This window comes from Pseudopipra pipra, chromosome 18 (assembly GCF_036250125.1).
Source record: "Pseudopipra pipra isolate bDixPip1 chromosome 18, bDixPip1.hap1, whole genome shotgun sequence".
In the NCBI taxonomy this organism is placed as follows: Eukaryota; Metazoa; Chordata; class Aves; order Passeriformes; family Pipridae; genus Pseudopipra; species Pseudopipra pipra.
Window position 1 is genome coordinate 8,578,636 of NC_087566.1, and position 22,566 is coordinate 8,601,201.

Consider the following 22,566-nt stretch of genomic DNA (forward strand, 5'->3'; position numbering starts at 1 on the left):
CCTGGGCAGCCCCTTTCAATACTTGATCACCCTTTCTGTAAAGAAGTTCTTCCTGATGTCCAAAGTAAACCTGCCCTGGTGCAGTTTAAGACCATTTCCTCTTATCCTGTCCCTTGTTCCCTGGTAGCAGAGCCTGACCATCCCCCGGCTCCCCCCTCCTGTCAGGGAGTTGGAGAGAGCGAGAAGGTCCCCCTGAGCCTCCTTTTCTCCAGGCTGAGCCCCCCCAGCTCCCTCAGCCATTCCTGGTGCTCCAGACCCTTCCCCAGCCCCGTTCCCTCTCTGGACTCGCTCCAGCCCCTCAATGTCTGTCTTGCATTGAGGGCCCCAGAACCAGACACAGCACTTGAGGTGTGGCCTCTCCAGTGCCGAGCAGAGAGAGAATCCCTTCCCTGGTCCTGCTGTCGCACTACTGCTAACACGACCCAGATATAAACAACCATACAGGGCGCTCTCGGGGCCGCGGGCGGTGCCCCCCGACGCTCCCGCTCCCTGCCCTCACAGCGGCGGGCGGGGCCGAGCCCGGTGCGCCTGCGCGGCCCCGCCCCGCGGTCACGCGGGCGGGCGGGCGGGGCGGCCATGGCGGCGCACCTGAGCTCGGGCAGGGTGAACCTGACGGCGCTGAGGGAGGCGGGGCGGCGCGAGCTCCGCGAGTTCCTCGACAAGTGCGCGGGCTCCAAGGTGGGAGCGCGGGGACCGGGAGGGGAGCGGGGTCCAGGGCGGGAGCGGGACCGAAGGTGGGCGCGGGGTCCAAGGTGGGAGTGCGGGGCCGGGATGGGGATGGATCGCGGACCCCGCTGTCCCCTGCTGACCCCGCTGTCCCCTCTCCAGGCCATCGTGTGGGACGAGTACCTGACCGGGCCCTTCGGGCTGATCGCGCAGTACTCGCTGCTCAAGGTAAGCGCCGGGCGGGTCGGGGGAGGCTCCCAGCCCTGCCCCGGCCGCGCCGCTCTCGGGTGACGCCCGTGCCCCCGCACAGGAGCATGAGGTGGAGAAGATGTTCACGCTCAAGCCGGGCCGGCTGCCCCCGGCCGACGTCAAGAACATCATCTTCTTCGTCAGGCCCAAGCTGGAGCTGATGGACATCATCACCGACAACGTGCTCAGGTACCGCGGGCAGAGGAGGGCGGCCAGGGGTGGTCTGAACCACCGGCTGGCTTGTTATACCTGGGCAGGGAACGAGGAACCACGTGCAGACACCAAACTGCAGCACAGCCACTCGGGGGGGTTGAGTGGGGAGAGAGAGGGGCTTCTCTTTGGCTGCCATGCAGAGGATCTGTTCCTCCTTATGAGGATATATGTTCCTTCTAATTAGCTGGAACGAGTCGTGCTTGGATTGATGCTCATTTTGGGAACTGCAGGATAACCAAGTCCCCTTGCCCTGGTGCCAGACCTGTGCCTGCACTTGGCTGGGTTGTGCATCCTGGACACTCTAACATGCCAAGCTGGGAGTTGGCAATAATAACCCAGTGCAGTGCTCCTGCTGTGGCTCTTCCAGGGAGGATAGAGGCCGCTCTCCCCAGAGGGATTTCCACATCCTGTTCGTGCCACGCCGCAGTCTCCTGTGCGAGCAGTGGCTGAAGGAGCAGGGTGTGCTGGGCTCCTTCATCCACCGTGAGCAGTACAGCCTGGACCTCATCCCCTTCGACGGGGACCTGCTCTCCATGGAGTCCGAGAGCGCCTTCAAGGTGAGCGCTTTGAGGGAAAACCCTCTGTGGTGTTGGGTTGGCCATTGGTGTCAGTGCAGCGGCTCTCAGAGAGTTTGTGGGGGGACCTGCACAGCAGGGAAAGGCCTTGCAGAGCAAATGTGACTTGATCCTGAGGCCTGAACTGAGCCTGAACTTCCCTGTGTGTTTTCACACTAAACGCTGAAGGAACAGTCACTACAAGGAGCTGCACCCAGTCCCTCCAGCTTTATCTGCTGCTGTTGTTATCGCAGATGGGGCATTCCTGACTCAGAGCATTCAGTTGTCAGGAGGAGCCAGCACGGTTTGTGTCACTGCGCAGTCAGGAATTCATGATGGTTCATCCTGCACTGAGCTGCACTGAGCTCTAATAGCTGGCACATCCCAGCTGTGTGTCCTGTGTTCCCACAGTGCTGCATCTGGGGACAGGATGGTTTGGGAGTTTCTTTGGCCTTCTCTGCCATATGAAGTGTAGCCCAGAGGACATGTCAGGGCTTGCAGCTACCATGAGGTGTTGGGTGCTCAGATTGGCCTAATTAGCAGGAGAGGCTCCTTGCAGTCACTTTCTGGCTCTCTTGCTCCATCAAACTGGATTTGTGTGTGGAGTTCAGAAATACTGTAGTGTCCGGTCTGGTCAAATGATTTGCTGTAGCAATGGCACAAATAATAAGGTCCAACAGCCACAGTTTTTTCCCAGCCTGTGTCTTGTCTGAACTGTTCATATGAACCTCACACTGCTGTGGAAGCAGCTGTGTTGGATCAACACCTCTTATCAGAATCCTTCTTGTTCTTTAGGAATGTTACCTGGAGAGTGACCAGACCAGTCTGTACCATGCAGCAAAGGGGCTGATGACACTGCAGGCTCTCTACGGAACCATCCCGCAGATTTTTGGGAAGGGCGACTGTGCTCGGGTGAGGATGAAAAAATGCATCTTGTTCTTTGGAACTGCCTTAAGGGTTGTTTGATTAAATGCATTTCTGGGTGTTTTTTAATCCAGCCACGACACTCACTTGTCCTTTTCCTTCTCTCTGATCAACCTATGGTTTAATTGGTACCTTTTGTGGTGAGAGAACAGCTTGAGGTGAAGGCAGTGCTGTGGCCAGTTGCTGTCTTGCTAAGTTGCAGAGAGCAGAAGAGAAGGACTTTGTTTTCTCTGTGTCATCCTGCCCTGTCCATCAGCCAGGCTGTACCTCTGGCCATTCTCTTCCTTTTTACCCAGGGCTGCGCCCACGCTTGCACGAGCATGTGCTTGCAGGGCTCAGAGCTCAAATCCATCCATTGTGGCCTGGACTGTAACCAGCCTGACGTGATTTCCTTTCAGCACGTGGCCAACATGATGATCAGGATGAAGCGTGAGTTCCCTGGGAGCCAGAACTCCATATTTCCCGTCTTTGATACCCTCTTGTTGCTGGACCGCAACGTCGACCTGCTGACGCCGCTGGCCACGCAGCTGACGTACGAGGGGCTGATAGATGAGATCTATGGCATCCAGAACAGTGAGTTTTGTGGGGAAGGGGGGTTTCCCGTGCCCTGGGGGAAGCTTCCCATGTCCTGGGGGAGGTTTCCCGTGTGCTGGAGCCGGTTGCAGTGTGTCACAGTGGTTTTTGCTTCACTAAATGGCTGGAGGGTGGGAGCAGCTCAGCTGAAGTGAGTGCAGGTTGATTCAGTCCCAAGCTGGAGCCCATCAAGATCCACTCTGGCTCTTTTTGGATGGGAAGGGGAGCTGAACAGTGTGTGGTTATTGAATGGGTATATTTTGGATGCTGGGTGGGTGCAGCCACAGAACACATGGTGTACAAATAGAAATAGTGTGTGCCTTCACCCTCCAGCCTGGCTGGATCATGTGTCACGCTGGGGGGACAGGGACAGTTTTTGGGGGCCATTCAGAGTGTACTCCTTCTCTTCAGGAGGTAGTAAGAAAACTCCAGAGAGGCCTTTATGGGCTCTAATTTCTGCTGCTGGACTGGCCTGGCTGCAGGGCTCATCCAAGCCTCTCTGAAAGCAGCTGGCACTTGGGTTCTGATCACGTGTGTTTGTGTAGGTCCCTGGGTGAGTGCAGTGAGACTCTCCTTAATTAACACCTAAGCACTGAGGGGTCTGGGTGTTTATATTTGCTCTGCTGCTCAGAGCTGTTTCCAGCCCAGGGGACATGTTCCCACAGCCTGCTGATCATTACTTCTGGTGGTGAAGTTCCAGTCCTTTAAGGGTAGTTTCTCTGCATTTGGTAGCTTATGTGAAACTCCCTCCTGAGAAGTTTGCCCCGAAGAAGCAGGGTGAGGGTGGGAAGGATCTCCCCACGGAACCCAAGAAGCTGCAGCTGAACTCTGCAGAGGAGCTGTACGCCGAGATCCGCGACAAGAACTTCAATGCCGTGGGGTCAGTGCTCAGCAAGAAAGCCAAGATCATCTCAGCAGCCTTTGAGGTGAGGCCTGGATCCAACAGTGCATCCCTTGGGTGTACTTGTCATCAGCTAAGTCAGTCTGCCCTCAGCAGGGCAGTGACTGGCAGCTCAATCTGCTGCCACAGAGTAATGCCCCAGGCAGAGAAAAAACAGATAGTCTTGAGAAGCCACTCCAGTCTGTTCCCCTGCCCTGGGGTGAGATCACCTCCACTCAGACTGGAAGGTGTTGGTCAAATCTCCTTTGAAGAATCCTGTAGTAATGTGGATCCTCCTCTTCTCCCCACACTTCTGTTCTGGGGTTTTGCTTCTCCTCAGAGCTTCTGCCATGTGAGCCCATAGTTTCCACAACAGGAATTGCATCCCTTGGTCTGCAGGACAGTCAGGTGCTGCTTCCCTCTGCAAGAGGCCAAAGTTCAGTTTTAGTGTGCTGTTCAGTTCCACTTTGCTGCTCTTGTTACCTGTTCACTGAAAGGTCCTTTTCCCTTTGTATTCGCTGAGGGTGCAGAGAAAAGGCTTTAAGCAATAGAACTCCAGAACAGCTTATTATGGCTGGCATAAAAAACAATAGGAATGTTGAAAAGACAGTTGCCTTGCAGAAGTTTTAACCTGTAAATTCATGCTCATGTGTCGCCTTAGACAGAGCTGGAAAGTTGTGGGGGGCATGTTTGTGGTTTTGTTTGAAAACATCCTGTTGATGATTCATAAAGAAACTGAGATCTCGGCTTTCAGACTTCATGGGGATTCTCAAGAGAACTCATTATACTCTTTGATTGTATTTCCTTTATGTTTTTTTAGTCCCTTCACCTCTGCCACATCAAAGATGAGGTATCTGTACCTTAACTGAAATACTGAGTGCTCAGCCTCCTCTCCTAGTATATGTTTGCTTCTGCAGTACTGGTGCTAGAGGAGCTAAAGCTGGATTATTCCTACTGGCTGTTAACAAAAAGAGAATTTTAACAAATTGTCAGTGGTAATAGGTGATAATGAAACAGCAGCATATTGGCAGCAGAGGACTTCTTAGATTGCAGGCTCCATCATTATCACTGTCCTGCCTGCACTTGCCCGTTTAAATCCTTCACATCCGAGTCAAATTAATATTATTTTTATTCCAAGTTGCAGCAAGAGGCAAGTGGCCCAAATGCAGTGCAGACCTCTGGACTGCTCTGAGAGCTGAACTCTGCAGGGGCTTCAGCACATCCTGGCTCAGAGCCTGGGACACTGCTGCAGCCAGGTACAGGGAATGGCAGAGCCTGCCAGCCCAGCTCCCAGCACCTTTCACTCCTGCTCCCAGGAGAAATATCCCCCCAGCTCTGACAGCATTGGCCTAGAGCTCCAGGTTTCCTGGCAGCCAGCAAAGTAATTCCTCTTTGTGTGAAAAAGGCAGTTTTCCCTGGTAGGGAAATGGAGGAGAGCAAGTAGTGATGGCTGGAGTCAGACAAAGGTGGATAAAGGTTGGATAAAGTGTAATGGAAGACAACCAGTATGATGATCCTGTTGTATTATATCCTGCCTCTTCCAGTGATCCAAGTGCTGTTACAGGTAATGCTGTGACTTCAGTGAAAGCATTTAAAGTCTTTTATCTAAAAGGTCACATATCTCTAACTCCTGCAGGTGCAGTGAGTACAGTAAAATAGCTTTCCATGATACAATGACCTAATCAGTGTTCCTGACGTGCACAAGGCCTAACCTCAGCCATGGGTTTCTCCAGGAGAGGCACCACGCGAAGACGGTGGGGGAGATCAAGCAGTTTGTGTCCCAGCTGCCCCACATGCAGGCGGCCAGGAGCTCGCTGGCCAACCACACCTCCATCGCAGAGCTCATCAAGGACATCACCAGTGAGTATGTGCTCAGCACCCCCTTGGGCTGCTTTAAATACAGCCAGAGGACAGGTGATTTGATGGACATTGTTCAGCCTGGCAAAAACTGGCTTTGCTCCATCCGGTGCATCTCTGCTGAAAGGTTAAAAGTAGAAAATAAGCTGTCTGTTGCTGTTGTGTTGATTTTCATTCTTTTCCCGAAGCATCTGAAGATTTCTTCGATAATTTAACAGTGGAGCAAGAGTTCATGTCTGGAATAGACACAGACAAGGTAAGTAGATAATGACAATTAGTGACTCTTACGTCTTCAAAATGGTTTTTTTCCATTTGGGTTTTTTCGAGAGAGGAAATATCTGATGGAGATGATGTCTGGTGACTTGCCTCGCTGAAATAGCTGTCCCTGCCCGGGATGCAGCTGTACACGGGGGTCTGACCTGGGCAGGGGCACTGTGTGCTGTGAGGGATCGGTGAAACGTTGAAGATGGTTCATCAGAATTCTTTAGTGCATCAGGTGAAGTCTGGCTGCTGCCTGTGGAACTGCCATCCTTCAGGGAGAGCCCAGGTGGAACCTGGGTCACTGTTCTGCAGGTGGTTCTGAGCTGTCTGGAGAACAGTTGGACCCTCTTTCTTGCTGTTTTGGAGACACTGAGCAAACCAGATCTTTCTTTCCAGGTCTTCTGGGCACTTTAACAGTTCTTTAAATAACAGTTTGTGTATTTTATTTAATAGGTTAACAATTATATTGAAGACTGCATAGCTCAAAAACATCCATTAATCAAGATCTTGCGTCTTGTTTGCTTGCAATCCGTGTGCAACAGTGGACTGAAGCAGAAGGTTCTGGACCATTACAAGAGAGAGATTCTCCAGGTTGGGCTCTAACTTTTGGATCAAGAAATTCCTGAGAAAATCCATATCAAATCCTCAGCTCTACAACACTTGCATTCTAGGCAGACACATCTTAAACCAGGGTAGTGTTGAGTTCCAGCGTGCACAGAGGGAACACAGAGAGTCAGTCTGGGCTGACAGCAGTGACTGGGGGGTGTTTGTGTGTGTTACAACACGTAGATACAGCAGGTTTATATCACTGCTCTTTTTACTGTTATGTTTTAAACACTCTAAATGGGATACACTGTAGAGAGATCTTAACTAAAAAGCTCTTTTAAACAAACACTTTTTTTAAATTAATATCTTTGCCATTTTTTTTTTTTTTAACACTCTGGTCATGGGTTACTGACAGGGTATTAAAGGTGATTTCTTCATATTGCAGACTTATGGCTATGAACATATATTGACTTTAAACAACCTGGAAAAAGCTGGACTGCTGAAACCTCAGACAAGTGGCAGGAATAACTACCCCACGATCAGGAAAACCCTGCGCCTGTGGATGGATGATGTTAATGAACAGGTAACCAGGCACTGGTAACTGGTGAACAGGTAAAACCAGCCACGAGCCCTGCGTACAACCACAGAACACAGCGGGAACACCCTTTTTTTTTCATGTAATTTATTTCTGTGGTGCTGTTTTGCAGCGTGAGGTGTCTCTGACCTGCTGCTCCCCCCGTGCTCTCTCCCCCAGAACCCCAACGACATCTCGTACGTGTACAGCGGCTACGCCCCGCTGAGCGTGCGCCTGGCACAGCTCCTGGCCCGCCCGGGCTGGAGGAGCATCGAGGAGGTGCTGAAGATGCTGCCAGGGCCCCATTTTGAGGAGAGGCAGCAGTTACCCACTGGCCTTCAGAAAAAGCGTAAGTTTTGCCTCGTTTTCCCTTGTTTTAAAGAGAAGTGCATCTCTGTTAGGCTGGAATGAGGCAAACTGAAATCAGGGGCTGGCAGAGCCCAGGCCTCCCTGTCCCTCTGCAGTATTAGATCTAACTAACCATCCTGTGACAAATTGTTTTAACTTCCCATCAGAGTACTAAAATAAACTCCAGCCTGTGATTTTAGTGTGCAAAATCACTTTACAAAGAATGTCAGCTTCACCTACCCAGCATTAAAACTGGTCAGGCAGAAGCACATCTATAAAGAGACTCCAGGGCGGGAGCAGGGTCTGGATTCACCCAATAAATTTTCCCCCTAATTCAGCTGCTCTCTGTAGTTTAGTTTTAGGTCATTTGAGTTTGACTGACAGTTGATGCACAGGAGATGTAAAACTCAAACTAAGCCAACCTGCCCCTTTCCCTGGCTCCCCAGGTCAGCACGGGGAGAACAGGGTCACTCTGGTGTTCTTCCTGGGAGGGGTGACGTACGCGGAGATCGCTGCGCTGAGGTTCCTGTCCCAGATGGAAGATGGAGGCACAGAGTACGTCATTGCCACCACAAAGCTCATCAATGGAACAACCTGGATCAAATCCTTGATGGAAAAACTGGAGCCTGCCCCTTTCTAGGGTGTGTGGTGAGAGACAGTAAAGCGAGAGGCCCTGTGTGACACAGGCACGTCTGGTCCTGGCTCTGCTGCTTGAACACTGGAGAAACACAGCACTGAAAGGAGCTCTCCTGAGACCAGCTCATGATCCAGTGACCCTCATCCCTTCTGCACTTGTGTTCCAGCCATTTGTGGAACTTCCTATTAAACAAGCAGTGCTGGAAGGCACTAAGGATGGAATAAACCATGGGAGAGAATGAGAAATCCCTGCTCGTGGTCTGACCTGGCAGCCAAGCACAGGGGGACTGGGGATGTGCCCTGGTCTTTCTCTTTGGCAAATTGCTGCTTTTTTTTCTTTCAGTTTAGTTTTAGTGGGAGATGCAGGCAGGATGTTGTCTGTTCCTGATTTCATACCAGTATTCCCAGTCTCTCTCTCTCTCTCTGGTGCTTGGTACATTCCGTGGATGCACTGGGTGTGTTTGTCAGAGTTATGTGCCTCTGATCCTTGAGCCTTTTACTTCACTTTATCCTTGAAGGGATCATTGTGAGGTGGCTTGTTTGTCCCAGGTACTCCCACCTGACTGTGGAAAGCTACTCCAGAGTATGAATTACATCAGTGTGTCAGGAGCCGATGGTTGAAGACACACAGACACTCCCCAGGTGGGACTTGGGCCAAAACCAGCAACAACAGGGACCCAGTAAACAGCGGGTTTAAAACAGACACTTTTTTCACCCCCCTGCTGAGGTTATAAACAGTGGTACTCGCTGTCACAAGGTGTTGTAGAGCTCAAACTTATAAAATGGAATTTTCCACGGGCTCGGTGGCTGGGCCCTTGGTGTTGCTGAGCCAGTGTGTAGAAGAGGCAGCTTCCAGAGGCTGGGAAGGCAGAGCAGGGGTGGTGTTGGTGCCTGGTGGGCACAGTTACTGTACCCACAGGCTTTAACAGCCCCCACTGGGGACTCCTAAATAGTTAAAGACAACTAAAAAAAAAAACAAACCACAACTTAAATCACTTTATTACCAAACGTTTCTGCTTTTAGTTATTCTGCATAATGTGGCCCAGTAAACACCTTCATTTTTCCAAGTTGTCACAGTTGTGACTGTGGGTTTTGGCATGTTGTTTTATTTTCTGAGTTCTGCCAAATGAAGCCCCTTCATGGCCCCCTCTGTCTGCTTAACTCCAGTTATGAGAATAAAATAAAGATGTATTTGATCTTTTTTTGGAAGTGTTTGCACTCTCTCTCTGGAATACAAAAATAAATAAAACTCTGCACTGTGGTAGCTGTGTTCTTCTGCCCCTGCCCAAAGACAACTGAATTACTTAAAACAAATTTTTTAATATCTGAATGTTTTTTCTTTAAACTCATTCAAAATTTTATTCTGTTCTGCCACCTAATATACTGCATTGGAAATATCTGTGGGATTTCCTGACTTTTAAAGAAAAATACAGTTTCAGTCTTCAGAGACTTTACTTGAGGTGGGTGGGCAACATGCAGATTTAAAAAAAAAAAAAAAAAAAAAAAGAAATTATTCAACTTTGACAATGATGCAGGGAGCAAGCATGGATTGCCTTCCTCTATGTTATTTCTGCAGTTTCAGAGTATTTAAAAAGAAAATTAAATTAGCTTTGGATCAAAAATCAGATGTTACTGTGCAGAGGAAAACAAGAAACAGTGTGACCCAGTGCAGCCCTTCCAGTGTCCTTGGCCTGGCCTGAGGGGTCTTTGTACTATCAAAATTTCCAGATTTTTTTTATTTTTATTTTATTTATTTTTAAATCTTAAAAAGTGAACCAATCCTGAGGAAATGTCTAGCCCTGATCAGGCTGGTTTGTGAACTGAGGTCATGCTGTGTAAAAGCTGCACCACAGGTGAATAAAGGAAACCATGCAAAGCCCCACTTCCCCAGCTGACCTAACTGTCCACCTGGACCAGCAAAACATGTTTGTTAGTAACACTGGAGGCAAAACCCCAGACACTTGGTAAACTCTTAATTTATCACCAACACTGCTGCCTATTTTTTTGCAGACCTGTCCCAGCACTGAGCTGTGTGGCCACTCCACCTAGAGAAAGTCTCTTCCTGGAACTATACAACAACAACAACAACCACCAAAAAAAAAAAAAAAAAAAAAAAAAAAAGCCATCCTGACATTGATAATTCCCTGGAGGAGCAATTACTACTTAACAGGCTTCCTGAGCAGCTGATTATGTTCTGCTTCTGTCCAAGGCCCTGCTGACCATGTGGATAATAATTTGATGACAAGGGAGCCTAATTAAATTAAGGGGCCATTTTCTACATCATAATATATTTGTAGGCAAGAGATTTGATCTGCAGAACATGATCTTCCTTCTCTCTGCTGTCTGCGTTACAAGCAAAAAAAAAAAACATCATCCAACCTCTACCCCTGAACACTTTCACTTTTCATACAGCATTATCAGAAAGGAGTTTTGCTAAAAATAAACATATATCCTGGCTCCCTTCTCCCCTCACTGCAAAGGGGCTGCAGTGCTCGTGCTCTGAAAGGTCAGGGTGACACCCTGGGAGGACGAGGGTGGCACCAGAGCAGTGACCTGGTGACAGTGCAGGCATTAGGCTGCCTTCAGCCCAATCTTTTGGTAAAAGAGCCAGACTCAGTCTGCACAGTCCCACCCTTGGGACCCACAGCCCACAGCCCCAGCTGTGTGTGAGCATCCTCCTCCTCCTCCCCGAGTGGCCCACAGAGCACAAGGCTCCCAGGGAACAGAGCAAGAGGCACAGCAGCCTCCCAGATAACAAAGTGTAACATGACACATTTTGCTAGAGGAAAAAAAAACCCACAACTAAACCAATGCAGGTTTTGACCTGGTAACACCAAGCCCTGGTGCTTAAGCCCAGGCAATGCTGTTGGCAGCAGCCCCTGGGGAAGGGGAGCTGTTTGGCTGCTCCGAGCACGACGCGTTGTGTCGTATCATAACCGCCCTGACCACACCTAGTGAGTGCACCAGTCCTGCACACACAGCCCGGTACTCCCGGCTCCGGAGCGGATCACAGCGGGATCAGCCCACAGCACAAACCCCCTGGAAGACAGAAATCCAAGGGACAGCTGCAGAACAGAACTAGAGAGAAGCAGGACCTTGACGCACTAGAGCCTGGGTAAGCAGTTCATCTCTTTATCAGTATCTCTCCAGATAACCAGAAATCCCGTAAAGCCCGTGGATAGAAAACTTCAGTGCCTTGAACAACGGGGAAACCACGGTTGCTTTAAAAATGAAATAATTCCTATAGTATATACATGTGCCTGAGCTTAGAATGAAATGACTGAACTCTTTAACAACAGCAAAAAGTGAACTCTATCAGAAGACCTCTTTAAAAAACATTCTAAGTGACAGGATGAGAATTCAGTTTACTTTGGCTGGCTTTAGACCGCTTAGAAGAGAAATAATCCTTTTGGGTTTGCTTTATCTTAAATCTCATTTTAAACTCCCTTTATGTGCTTGAGCAAGAGCGTAGATATTTTTCAGCAGGCACAGTTGTGATCAAAATTTAAAAGAACATGTAAATTGAAGAGATGATAGAATTTTTTAGGTGGGTCTTCACAGCTTTAAGTCTAAGGAGCCAACGACTTTTGTGAAAGAGTTTGGATTTAATTTTAAACTATCAAGCAATTACTTCCAAAGCAAGTGTAAGTATGACTTTAAAATAAAGCCATAAGATGAATTCTAAAGCATTTTACCCTATGTCTCCCATTTAAAGGTTATTTTTAACGTGAGATATAAATATTTGCCTGTTCAAACTTGTATTTAAGCCTCAGTTTTCGTAATTCTTAAACAAAAGGCTCAGTTTGTGCCAGTATTTCCATTAGATGCAATTATAGCATTAAATATTAATGGTGGCTTCCTTGGAGGAATTGACCACTTTGATCAGAACACGCTGTTGGTAATGCACCATCAGTGGCCACTCTGATCCTGAAGCTTCCTGGATACCCAGCCACTGCCACAGGGGAAAGATTCCAGGAGCCAGCTGGACTCTTTAAGAGCCTCTGGCCTCACCCACACAGCCGTGCCCATGGCCTGTGTCTGTATTTCCATCTGCTCCGTTAACAGTCCTAACTGGGAGACTCTGATCAGATTCCAAACTCTCTTTCAACACTGCACAGCTCGGGAGGACTCTGAACAGGCACACGAGTCCCACCAGACACTAACAACATTCCAGGTGGACATCAACCCTCCTGATCACAGTGTTTCTCCCCACGGCAGAGCCACTGGGGAGAAACTGTGAATTACGGTCTCCCTGCTTGGGAAGACTCACCCTGTCCCTGTGCTTACAGGCCGGGGAGGAGCAGGAGCATCCAACCCCAGGGATTGGGATCCTACCTGCCGGAGAGCGCGATGCCGGAGTCCTTCGCCATCCACGTCCTCAAGGTGCTGAGGGAGCTGCTGGCCTTCGTGCTGTTCAGCTACACGGTGCTGCTCGGGGCACTGCTCCTCGCTGGCTGGACCACCTACTTCTTGGTGCTCAAATGAGGGCTCTGCTCCTGCTCTTGCTCCTGCTCCTGCAGCCACCTGCTTTCCAGAGGCAACCAGCTCTGCAGTGCCCGGCACACGGGATGGACAGCCCTTCTTCCCCCTGCGCCAAACCTGCAAATGTTTTGTGTCCTTACAGCCTCACCACAACCTTATTTTCTTATGTAAAAACAATAAAGATTAAAAGAAAAGGTATCCACCTGCATGCACTTTGCTGATCTTTTGCGGCTCTTGCAGATTCTTTGTGTCTCCCTGAAATGTTTAAAAGCCTCCCAGCAGTTTTCTCCTGAGACTCCCACCCTGTCTAAAGAGGGACAGGAGGGATGCAACACAATTCCAACACGACCAATATCTCAATAAACAAGTCCTGCCTTGTCCTACTCTGCCTAATTAAGGGTGTGAAGGCAGAGAGACAGAAATTACTTGTCAGTTTATTTAGAAGTCCTGGAAAAAGACCTTCCAAACCAGTACAAGGTTTCCCTCTCCCTACTGTTTTGTGATGTACAGGGGCAAGGAAAGGGCAAACAAAGGAATCAATGTTCATGGGCTACGAGTTCTCTTATTAATTAGTATTCTATCTTCTTTTGGTTAATGATTCTCTTATTTCTCATGTGAATTAGTGCCATGCTCAGTCTTTCTCTTGTTTTGGGTCTGGGGGTTTGTTGGGTCAGTCAGAATCACCTCTTACCCCCGTGGAGCCGGTTTCAGCCCAGTTGCTGAGTTGGGTTTATTTCTTCCTTCTCTTGGGAGTTCTGCCCCATGTGTTTGTGGCCCATAAATTCTGCATTCCCTGGGTCCACCATCAGTGGAAATCCTCCTCCTCACACTTTGTTAACCTGCCCCCGGTCTGAGATCACTGAAACATGTCCAGCCCTAAACCTTAACAAGGCAATTCTACCCACAAGTCATTTGTTTTTCTAACACCTGGACACCACTTAGAGCTTATGTGCTGCTCTATTTCAGAGATTAAATCTCCCTTCTTGCCTGAGGAAGTTAAAGGTTGGACATGGGGGATCTTAAATTTCTGGTTCTTCAAAGACATGGAGTAACCAGAAGATACAAAGGGGATTAAAAAAGACATTACAACCTGAGAGTTGGAGACTCTCTGAGGAAGAATGATAAGAGGTCCAAAGAACGTAGACCAAAATAGCCAATAAACGATAGAACACTAATTAAATTAAGAGAATGGTGTGACTTGGAACCAAAAATTAAAATGTTAAAGTGGATAAGCACGTGAAAAGCCTTAAAGGGGATGTATCTGCCTGGAACGACTCGCTACGCATCTCCGGCCAGATAAAGCCATGCCTGGCTCACTAACACTTTAGGAGGAGGTGCCGCAGGGTTCGGTTCCTCCCCGACGGCCGCCCCTCACTCCGCCGTCCCTCGCTCCCTCCGCCGCCCTCACGGCCCCGCACGCGCCGCTCCCGCCCCGCCCCGCCGGGCCCCGCCCCCGGTGACGTCACCGCGCCGCGCGGCGGGCGGCCCAAGATGGCGGCGGGCGGGCGGTGGCTGCGGAGCTGGTGCTCCGTCCTCAGGTACCGCGGCGGGGCCGGGCGGGGGGGACGGGCTGGGACAGCGCCCGCAGCGCCAGATGTGCTGCCCGCACAGCGCGCACAAGGAGGAAAACCGACCGGTCGTTTTTCAGGAAGATCGCTGCATAACAAAGAAATGCTCCCTACTCCCGTGCTTTTCCTTTCTTTTTCTGCTCGAGTGTTTCGGTGACAGGCCCTGACCCTGGGGAGACATTTGCGCGGCATGGGATGTAAAGAAAACTGGCCGCAGGAGGTCCGAGTGTCGCTGGATTGTACCATATTCCCTGTCACATTTCTCTCCTACATGTACCGAACACCAGTTTCAAGCATGGTTTTTAACCTGATTTTCAATATTACTGACTACCAGCAGTGTGCTTATACCAGATAAGATTTCCTCTCTTAACAATGCACTAGTTACTGTGCCTGTCTTATTTTCTTGCACTTAAGTAACAATAATTCAGTAATAATAATTAAGTGACAATACAAAATTTGAAACAAGCTTACCCACTCACTGTTATGCAGCTGCATTCCAGAAGCCTGGTACAGACTAGTTCCCCTAGAACAGCTTCTAGGGGTTGTTCTCCTCTTAGATCCCTGTTCCCCAGCAGACACAGGTTATTTCTTGTGCTAATCTTTTCCCCTTGCATTTCCAGGCACGCTTTCCCAGTCCTGGCCAGCGTGAGGAGACGAGGCCTCTCCGGTGCCAGCGGCCGGTGGCACCAGGCCCTGGGGCTGGGGGTGGCCCTGTGTGCTGTCCCTGTCGTGGAGGTAACGTGGAAGGGGGGCACCCCCTCCCTGGGAGCAGTTAAATGTTCAAAAACACTTGTTTAACCTTGTACAGACCTGTTCTCACCCTGGAATTGTATCCTCTGTGAGCGCTTGGCTCGTAAAGAGCAGTGAGGCTTTCCCTTAGCTTTGTCTTTAACTAATATCCATATGGAAGTGGATGTAGAGGTCATGGAAATGCCTTGTGTTGCAGCAGCAGGGATCAGTGTCCCTCAGTAATGATGCCCTGATCAGAAGAGCTGTGTCCCTGGTGACAGACAGCACAGCCACCCTGCTGTCCCAGACCACCTATGCCCTCATCGAGGCACTCACAGAGTACACAAAGGTGAGCTGAGAGAACACACACCTGGCACCAGTCACTGCTGGAAATACTGAATGATCTGGCACTAACTACACCTCTTAAACCGTGCTCAAAATGGACTTCTAAAAATTAATTTAACCGAAGGGGTGTGGGGTTGGAGATGTCGGGTCCCTCAGAAGCCATGGGATCATTGTTTGACACCAAATGTGGAAATTACTTTTAGCTTTGTTAAATTGTTGTAGCTTTGTTAAACTGTTGCTTTTGGGTTAAATTGATAGAATCATAGAATGGTTTGGGTTGTTAGGGACCTTAAAGATCATCCTGTCCCACTCCCCTGCCATAGGCAGGGACACCTTCCACTATCCCAGGTTGCTCCAAGCCCCATCCAGCCTGGCCATGGACACTTCCAGGGATGGGGCAGCCACAGGTTCTCTGGGCAACCTGTGCCAGGGCCTAACCACCCTCACAGGGAAGAATTTTTTCCAGTATCCAACCTAACCCTTCCCTCTGTCAGTTTGAATCCATTCCCCTTGTCCTTCACTCCATGCTCATGTAAAAAGTCCTTCTTTTTACTTAAGCCAAAATGACCCTGAAACTCAGAACTGGGGCTGAAGAAACTCATAACAGTTATTTCTATTTACCTGTGTACTGAGTTCTCTATTCCTGGGTATTTTATTTCCCTTCTCTGCCTTTCTAAGGCCACGAACTGAGTTTCATCAGAAGAATGGTGTGAGCCATGTTTAAGCCTGAAACAAGAAGATATGGTTTTAATTTTATAAATAAAGTGCCAGTTTGAGTAAAGTATTTGCATTCCAGTTTATGCCCTTATTAGTACAGCAAGTACACGAAGAGTAATTTTGTGAGACAGCATCAGAGCTGTGCAGACTGTGTGAAATGATTCCTCTGCAGGCAGTTTATACCCTGGTGTCTCTCTACAAGCAATACTCAAATCTTCTTGGGAAGATGAACTCAGAGGAGGTGGATGCAGTGTGGCAGGTGGTCATAGGAGCCAGAGTTGATGTGAGTGGCCACCTCCCTTCCCTCACCCTCTGCCTCTGAAAACTCTGCTCAGAACATTCTGATCTCTCTCACTGTTTCACAAGGGTGGGAGAGCACTTGGGGGTGGTTACACCTCGTGAAATAATACCTTGTTTTCCTCCCAGGTGAAGACAAAGCAGCAGGAATACCTGAGGCTGGAGTCCAGCTGGATGACGGCGCTGCGCCTGTCGGAGATGGCAGCAGAGGCTGCCTATCAGTCAGGTGAGCCCTGACCCTTCCTTTCCCCTTTTCCCTTATTCAATGAGAACAGAGTTGAGACACACCGAATATTCATTCAGTTAACTTACCAATCCACAGCTCCTGCCTGGTTTTTAGAGGGGCTGAGAACTTACATTCTTTTTTTGGCTGTGAGTCTGTAGAAGTGTTCTGAGAACTAGGCTTGGAAACTTCACATGTGGTTTAGGTCAAGACCAAAGGCGACCAAAGGTATTTGAGGGAAGAGTTTAGTCATTTTTAAATGCAGGTTCAAACATGGTTGTGGGAGCCACAGAAATAAGGGGGCCAGCTGGGCTTTCTAGCTGAGTTCAGTTGTATTAAAGAAAGAAAAGATACTAATTTTGGTCTTTTCTCTGTGTAGAGATTCAATAGCTCTGAGGTTGAGTTACGGGCTGGTTTATGGTAAACTGGCAAAGTTACTGGCGTGGAGAAAGGGAGGAAAGCAGTGAATATGCAGGGACACCCTAACTCTGGAAGTGCCTGAAAAAGACACAGAATCTGTAGGAGAATGGAAGGAGAAGGGATTCCATGTTCAACAGGAATTCCTGCTGCTGTAGGTGACAGGACAGGACAAGGACTGAAGGGTCCTGGTACACAAGGACTGGGCTAGGCTTAGTTCTCAAACCCACTGGCACAACCTGATCACTCTGATCCAGCTCCAGCTGTATCCCAGTGGGGTGGGAGAATTCAAGGGAGCAATGAAATCTCAAAGCAGACAAATTGTTTGAGGTAAATGGACAGTAAATGCATTGAGCATTAATGCATCCCAAGAGCCATCCAAACACAGCAAAGCAGATGCTAATTGCAGTCATTTCCTTAACTGAAGGTTTGCCCAGTGCCCCTCTAACCCAGTATTTCAATTCTTACCCCCAGGAGCAGACCAGGCCTCGGTGACAGCCCGCAGCCACATCCAGCTCGTGAAGTCACAGGTACAAGAAGTGAAGCAGCTGTCCCAGAAAGCAGAGACCAAATTAGCTGAAGCTCAAACAGAGGAGCTCATAAAAGCTCAAGGAGAGGAATCTTTGTTGCCACAGGGTATTTTAGGAAATATAGATGCAGGTGATGACCCTTACCTTCGGGAGGACTGAACAGAACTGAACTGTAGCATATCTGGGAGTCAATCACAAATTGAACAGTCCCAAACTTTTGTGTGGGATAGTCTAAAACTGCTGAAATAAGCCCGTGATTCCATTTTTTTCCCCAAGCAGGATTGCTGTAGAAATCAAGTCACTTCCAGGTATTTGGAAGGCCTCCATTTTGTTTGTAACTTACCTTGTTTGTCATACTTTTGGATTCATTTATTTAAACATTTATCTATGCAAATGTGAAGACTGCTATCAAGGACAGCCCGGTGTTAATTGTGTCTCTGCTGGGAAGTTTGATGTGTCTGTGGGAGCTCATCAGGGCTTAGCCAAAGAAGTGTATTTAAAGAACCTTGGTTTTAACCTGTGAAGTAAATGATGTGTGTGAGGAGATGCCTTTATTAAACTGTGCAAAAGCATCTCATTGTGAAGGTGCCCATTTGGGTGAGAGATTAAGCCCTGTTTTCTTGTTTGAACTTCAAAGTTTTTAACATCTGAGTTGACAGCTGCACCAAATTCCACTGAGCTGCAGTCGGGGGAAATATTTGCTGTAGAGCTGAGAACTTTCCATGGAGTTACTCAGGCTCTTGGTGAAGTTTTGCAGTTCAGCACAGCATCCTCTGTCACCAAAGAGTCACCACACCTCGGGAGGTTCCTCAGGAAGCAAAAGGAGGTTTGATTTTCAATATAATGTGGTTATAAACAAAATTATTTTGGCAACTGCCGTGGACTTCTTTACAAGGCAGTGAGTAAAAGAGTTTTACCTATTTGAATGCTTTTGAGCACAAGCTTCAGGAAATAATCTGAATTCTCTCTTTCACAAACTTAATGTTTCACTTCAGATTTCAAAACCACAGATGTCTTTCACTGTGCTCATTTTCTAACTTCACAGCTAATGTGAAATTGGTTTTGCAGAACAGCATCCACTAGAACTTTATCACTGCTGACTGGAATCAGGTTTTGTAAAAAACACACATTATTCACAGGTTTTTCACAACAAATTACCATCTGATGCACTGCATCAAGGTGGCTGTTACTAAATTGAGGAGGAATTTTCTGTAGCATAGATTGTCTCATTTTGCCTGCCTTTGGAACAAATGCAATCTCAGCTGCACAGCACTGTACATTTATAGATTAAGTAGTAAAAGAATTAACAAACCACCTTTTCTTGCTGCTCACTGGGTGCTGCTGTATCCAGGGAGGATGGCACAGTCTGGAATTCAGCCCACAGGGAGCTGCCAGTGTCTGATCTGCCAGGAGGCCCCAAACTCAGCTTCGGGTGGGAGCATGAGGAAAAAAGCCACTATGACGAGAGGATTATTTGAGCAGTGGCACAGCCAAGGCCTCAGGAGCCAAATGCACCCTCAGGTCAGCCTCTAACCACAACTGCTCTCATTTGGTACCTGCTGCAGTTGGAGAACATCTGCCAAGCCCCTGACCCTAGTGCACACACAAGCTGTGTTTTTTCAGGGTGCCACAGTAACTCCACTCTGATGTTTGCGTGGCAGAGACAGGGCTTAAGGCAGATGAGCACTGCCAGGAGTCTGCAAAGCCAGGAAACTCCCTCTTCCCCTTTTTTTCAGAGCCTGCTCCCAGCCCTGTTGTCACCCCACTTCTCATTTCACTGCATGCCCTGCTCTTCCCAAGAGCTGTTCCCACACACATCCAACCTGACATGACAGGAACCAGCCAGTCAGTCAAAGTGGGAGTGAGGGGCATGGAATGGCTCCACATCACCTCCAAAACGGGGCAGAAGGGAGTCCCTCACCCTTTATTAGGAAGTGAGAGCTGCCAGCTGGGGATTAGCCCATACACCTAAACCCACAACAGACATGACATCACGCTCTCTGTTCCTGAGTTTGCACTGGGAATCATTGAGTGGATCAGAAAAATGCTGGCACAGCAGCTCCCAGGGCACCACGGTACCCGCCCTGCCCGATCTCTTCTCCAGGACAAGCAGCAGCCCCTGTCTGTCCTACAAGCAAAAACCTCCTGGATGCACTTCCCAGGCACCTCTGAAAGCTCCAGCTCCCATCTGGTGGGGTGAACACTGGGCAGCTGGCACTGGAGACAGCAATTACAACAGCACAACACAAATGGCTCTGGCTTCTGTAATCACATACTTCCTCTCCACCCACTATATTTTTTTCCTAAAGCTTCCAGGCTGCTTCCTTGCTCACACACAGCAGAGCAATTCTGCTCTAGCAGCAAGACACCCTGGCACTGAGAAGTTTCACAAAAGTATCACCAGATCTTAGTTCCATATTTGATCTTTCCTCAAATTAGCAGCTCCAGCACATTCAGATTAATCACTTTAATATCAATGCATCTTGACAGGGCAGAGACCAGCAGCTGCTCACAGGAAAGGAAGTGGCAAATACCCATTTCCACATAATGACTCCTGAATGCAAACACCCAGCACCAGATCTCAGCCTTACCTGGCTTTTAGGGCTCTTAGCTTTCAGGAGACCCAAGAATATTCCTGTGAAAACACTTTTCAAAACTGTATTTTATTTGTACCCACCTTTACAACAACAAAAAAACAAACACCTCCCACACAACATGAGACACTACAGCCACTCTTCCTACCACTGTGATTATTCATGATACATTGCTCCTCTCACACCTGATCAGAAAGTCTTTGTGCAAAAGTTTCCAGTGCAAGTAAACTTATAATGACCAAAAGGCTTGAGTCAGAGCCCAGTCCCTTGGATCATCATCATTGCTGTGTTAAGGCAATATATTTTTGAGGATTTTTCTTACCCAATCCACTCCCTTTCTCCTGCTGTCCAGCAGAAGCTGTGGGATTGCTGCCCTGGACAGTGGACCAAGCAGCACACACTGGCCTTTCTTCCACCCCTTCAAGTAATTTCAAGTCTCTGGCACTCGTTAGTCATCACTGGCCTCCCTACATGAGCCTGAACTTGGCCAGCGGTCAGACACCGGTGTTGTGGAGCCTCCATAGCAGGTGGCCCCTCACTCACATTCCCATGGCAGTTGTGACTTCCCCTGGCTCCCATCCAGCTGGGAAGAGCTGAGCCAAGTCCCCCGTGCTGTGTCTCACCACCCCCACCCTGTGACAATTCAACTGCTTCGTGTAACCCCCCAACAGAAAATGACTCACTGCAAACCAAACCCTGACGGCTCCAGCGCAGTCTGTTAGTAACGGACACGGTTCTACCGCAACCTGATTTTTAGTTTAGTACCCTGTGTCTGCCACCAGTCACAACCCCGCTGGGCTCAGCGGGAGCTTCTTTTCCCCTGACACCGCACACCGAATGCTGTCGTCCCTCACCAGCGTCCACATGATCCACATCTCCGTGGGGTTGAGTTTGTGCACAATCATCAGCCCTTTGTACAAGCACGGATCAAAAGCATTGAAAGGTCTCTGGATCCCAAAAGTCTTAAAGCCAGGGTGGTTCTTTGGGGTCACGGACATCTTCGCCAGACACATTCCCACAAACACATCATCTATCGGGAAGAGCTCCGTGCCCTCTGCGGTGCTCTGGAGGCGACGCACGGTCTCTCTAGACATCACATACCCCCCTCCTCCTGCATAGCGAGGATAGAAGGAGGCTCCATACATGGCCTCTGGAACAAAGTATTTCACCTTGGTGTTCCTGATGGGCCGGGCGTTGGCTATCACATCCCCAACAAAGAGATCCTGTTCAGGGTCAAAATCTTGGAGGAACTCGATGATGTTGTAAGTGTTGACGAACACGTCATCATCGCCCTTCAGCACAAACCTGGTGTGCAGACAGTCCTCCATGAACCAGCGGAGGAAATGCAGCTCCTTGAGGGTCAAGTTGAAGAAGTTGTCAATGAAATCCCACTGTAAGATGTCACCAAACTCCTGGCTCTCATAAGCCAGCAGCTGGTGCAGGGGCGGCACCTGGATTTTGGCCTCTGAGCGCCCCAGAAGGAACACCAGCCTGATGTTCTTGCCCCTGATAGAGACCTCCTTTCCCCACGTGTTCCTGATTGCCACTCTCTGGTCCACGTTGATCGGGGAAGACTTGACGGCCAGCAAGAGGAACAGCTCTTTGCTACACCTGGGAGGCTTCAGCAGGACTGGGAAGCTCCGGCAGTGCTTGTACGTTAAGAAGACGCGGTGAAGCTCCGGGAGAGCGAGAGAGGAATTGGCGAGGGTCAAGTTCGGCAAACACTTGGTGGGTTCAGCGCTGAGCGGAACCAAAGACTTCGGTTTGTGACTCACTACATCCATTTTCTGGTCTGCTGACGATTCCGCCAACTTTGCCTCTTTCCTCAAGTAAAACACGCAGGCGAGCAGCGTGATGGAGAAGGTGTAAAGGGCGAGGTTCCTGATCCTGGGATACATGGCAGCCTCCGGCACGGACCGGCCCTGGGCAGAGGAACACGAGCCCTTCGCTCCCGGGGTCTCCGCGGGCGCGGACGGGACGCGCCGGTCGTTCCCCCCGGACGGGGCTCGGTGTTTCCCCTCGCCGGGTCCCAGTGCCGCCGGCGAGGGCGGGAGCGCTGCGGCCGCTCCGGAGCCCCCGGCCCCGCAGACCGGGCTGGAGCCGCTGCTCCGCGGTGCCCCCGGCACGGCCAAACCCCCACCTCGCTCTGCGGAGCCGCCGCCGCCTCACCGGAGCTGCCCCGCCCCGCTCCGCCCCTGCCGGCCCCCACCCGTGGGCGGAGGATGCGGGGGGCTGGCACTGGGCAGCGTGTCCCGGGCACCGCACACCGGGCACCGCACACCCACTCTACACCCCGAACACACCCCCTTACCTACACTTCGCACTCCACGCCCCGCACCAGCCCCCGCCCACCGCAGCTCCGGCAGAAGCTCAGCAGCAGCCC

The 22,566-nt window shown here is 49.7% G+C and overlaps 4 protein-coding genes across 6 annotated transcripts; 3 read left to right on the top strand and 1 right to left on the bottom strand.

Moving 5' to 3' along the window:
* The first annotated feature begins 570 nt into the window (after positions 1 to 570).
* Positions 571 to 9,490, top strand: VPS33A (VPS33A core subunit of CORVET and HOPS complexes). Of its 2 annotated transcripts, XM_064675048.1 has the most exons (13): positions 571 to 678; positions 829 to 894; positions 977 to 1,104; positions 1,496 to 1,685; positions 2,478 to 2,594; positions 3,005 to 3,179; positions 3,912 to 4,105; positions 5,793 to 5,919; positions 6,105 to 6,172; positions 6,631 to 6,768; positions 7,169 to 7,306; positions 7,478 to 7,646; positions 8,092 to 9,490. In XM_064675048.1, the coding sequence occupies exons 1-13, from the start codon at positions 577 to 579 to the stop codon at positions 8,283 to 8,285; spliced, it is 1,806 nt and encodes a 601-aa protein (XP_064531118.1). In that variant the 5' UTR covers positions 571 to 576; the 3' UTR covers positions 8,286 to 9,490. The 2 variants fall into 2 exon arrangements, with proteins under 2 accessions (XP_064531118.1, XP_064531119.1); XM_064675049.1 differs by lacking the exon at positions 8,092 to 9,490 and having other exon boundaries at positions 7,431 to 7,577.
* Positions 9,491 to 12,631: 3,141 nt separating this feature from the next.
* On the top strand, positions 12,632 to 12,961 carry LOC135424140 (uncharacterized). The gene has a single exon (XM_064675058.1). It carries the CDS (start codon positions 12,632 to 12,634, stop codon positions 12,764 to 12,766), a length of 135 nt encoding a protein of 44 aa, XP_064531128.1. The 3' UTR covers positions 12,767 to 12,961.
* A 1,246-nt stretch (positions 12,962 to 14,207) lies between these two features.
* Positions 14,208 to 18,161, top strand: DIABLO (diablo IAP-binding mitochondrial protein). 2 transcript variants are annotated; one of them, XM_064675056.1, is made up of 6 exons: positions 14,208 to 14,301; positions 14,952 to 15,066; positions 15,278 to 15,409; positions 16,295 to 16,405; positions 16,549 to 16,645; positions 17,534 to 18,161. In XM_064675056.1, the coding sequence occupies exons 1-6, from the start codon at positions 14,255 to 14,257 to the stop codon at positions 17,746 to 17,748; spliced, it is 717 nt and encodes a 238-aa protein (XP_064531126.1). In that variant the 5' UTR covers positions 14,208 to 14,254; the 3' UTR covers positions 17,749 to 18,161. The 2 variants fall into 2 exon arrangements, with proteins under 2 accessions (XP_064531126.1, XP_064531127.1); XM_064675057.1 differs by having other exon boundaries at positions 15,281 to 15,409.
* Positions 18,162 to 20,233: 2,072 nt separating this feature from the next.
* Positions 20,234 to 22,484, bottom strand: B3GNT4 (UDP-GlcNAc:betaGal beta-1,3-N-acetylglucosaminyltransferase 4). The gene has a single exon (XM_064675054.1). It carries the CDS (start codon positions 22,079 to 22,081, stop codon positions 20,966 to 20,968), a length of 1,116 nt encoding a protein of 371 aa, XP_064531124.1. The 5' UTR covers positions 22,082 to 22,484; the 3' UTR covers positions 20,234 to 20,965.
* Positions 22,485 to 22,566: the final 82 nt, after the last annotated feature.

What these genes read in the sequence shown, in the direction of transcription:
- VPS33A (XM_064675048.1), top strand. Translation starts at nt 577, where the DNA reads ATGGCGGCGCACCTGAGCTCGGGCAGGGTGAACCTGACGGCGCTGAGG. An exon ending in TCATCTCAGCAGCCTTTGAG is followed by an intron (nt 4,106 to 5,792) that starts GTGAGGCCTGGA and finishes GGGTTTCTCCAG; the next exon opens with GAGAGGCACCACGCGAAGAC. An exon ending in TGGATGATGTTAATGAACAG is followed by an intron (nt 7,307 to 7,477) that starts GTAACCAGGCAC and finishes TCTCTCCCCCAG; the next exon opens with AACCCCAACGACATCTCGTA.
- LOC135424140 (XM_064675058.1), top strand. Translation starts at nt 12,632, where the DNA reads ATGCCGGAGTCCTTCGCCATCCACGTCCTCAAGGTGCTGAGGGAGCTG.
- DIABLO (XM_064675056.1), top strand. Translation starts at nt 14,255, where the DNA reads ATGGCGGCGGGCGGGCGGTGGCTGCGGAGCTGGTGCTCCGTCCTCAG. An exon ending in AGCTGGTGCTCCGTCCTCAG is followed by an intron (nt 14,302 to 14,951) that starts GTACCGCGGCGG and finishes TTGCATTTCCAG; the next exon opens with GCACGCTTTCCCAGTCCTGG. An exon ending in AGAGGCTGCCTATCAGTCAG is followed by an intron (nt 16,646 to 17,533) that starts GTGAGCCCTGAC and finishes TCTTACCCCCAG; the next exon opens with GAGCAGACCAGGCCTCGGTG.
- B3GNT4 (XM_064675054.1), bottom strand. Translation starts at nt 22,081, where the DNA reads ATGTATCCCAGGATCAGGAACCTCGCCCTTTACACCTTCTCCATCACG.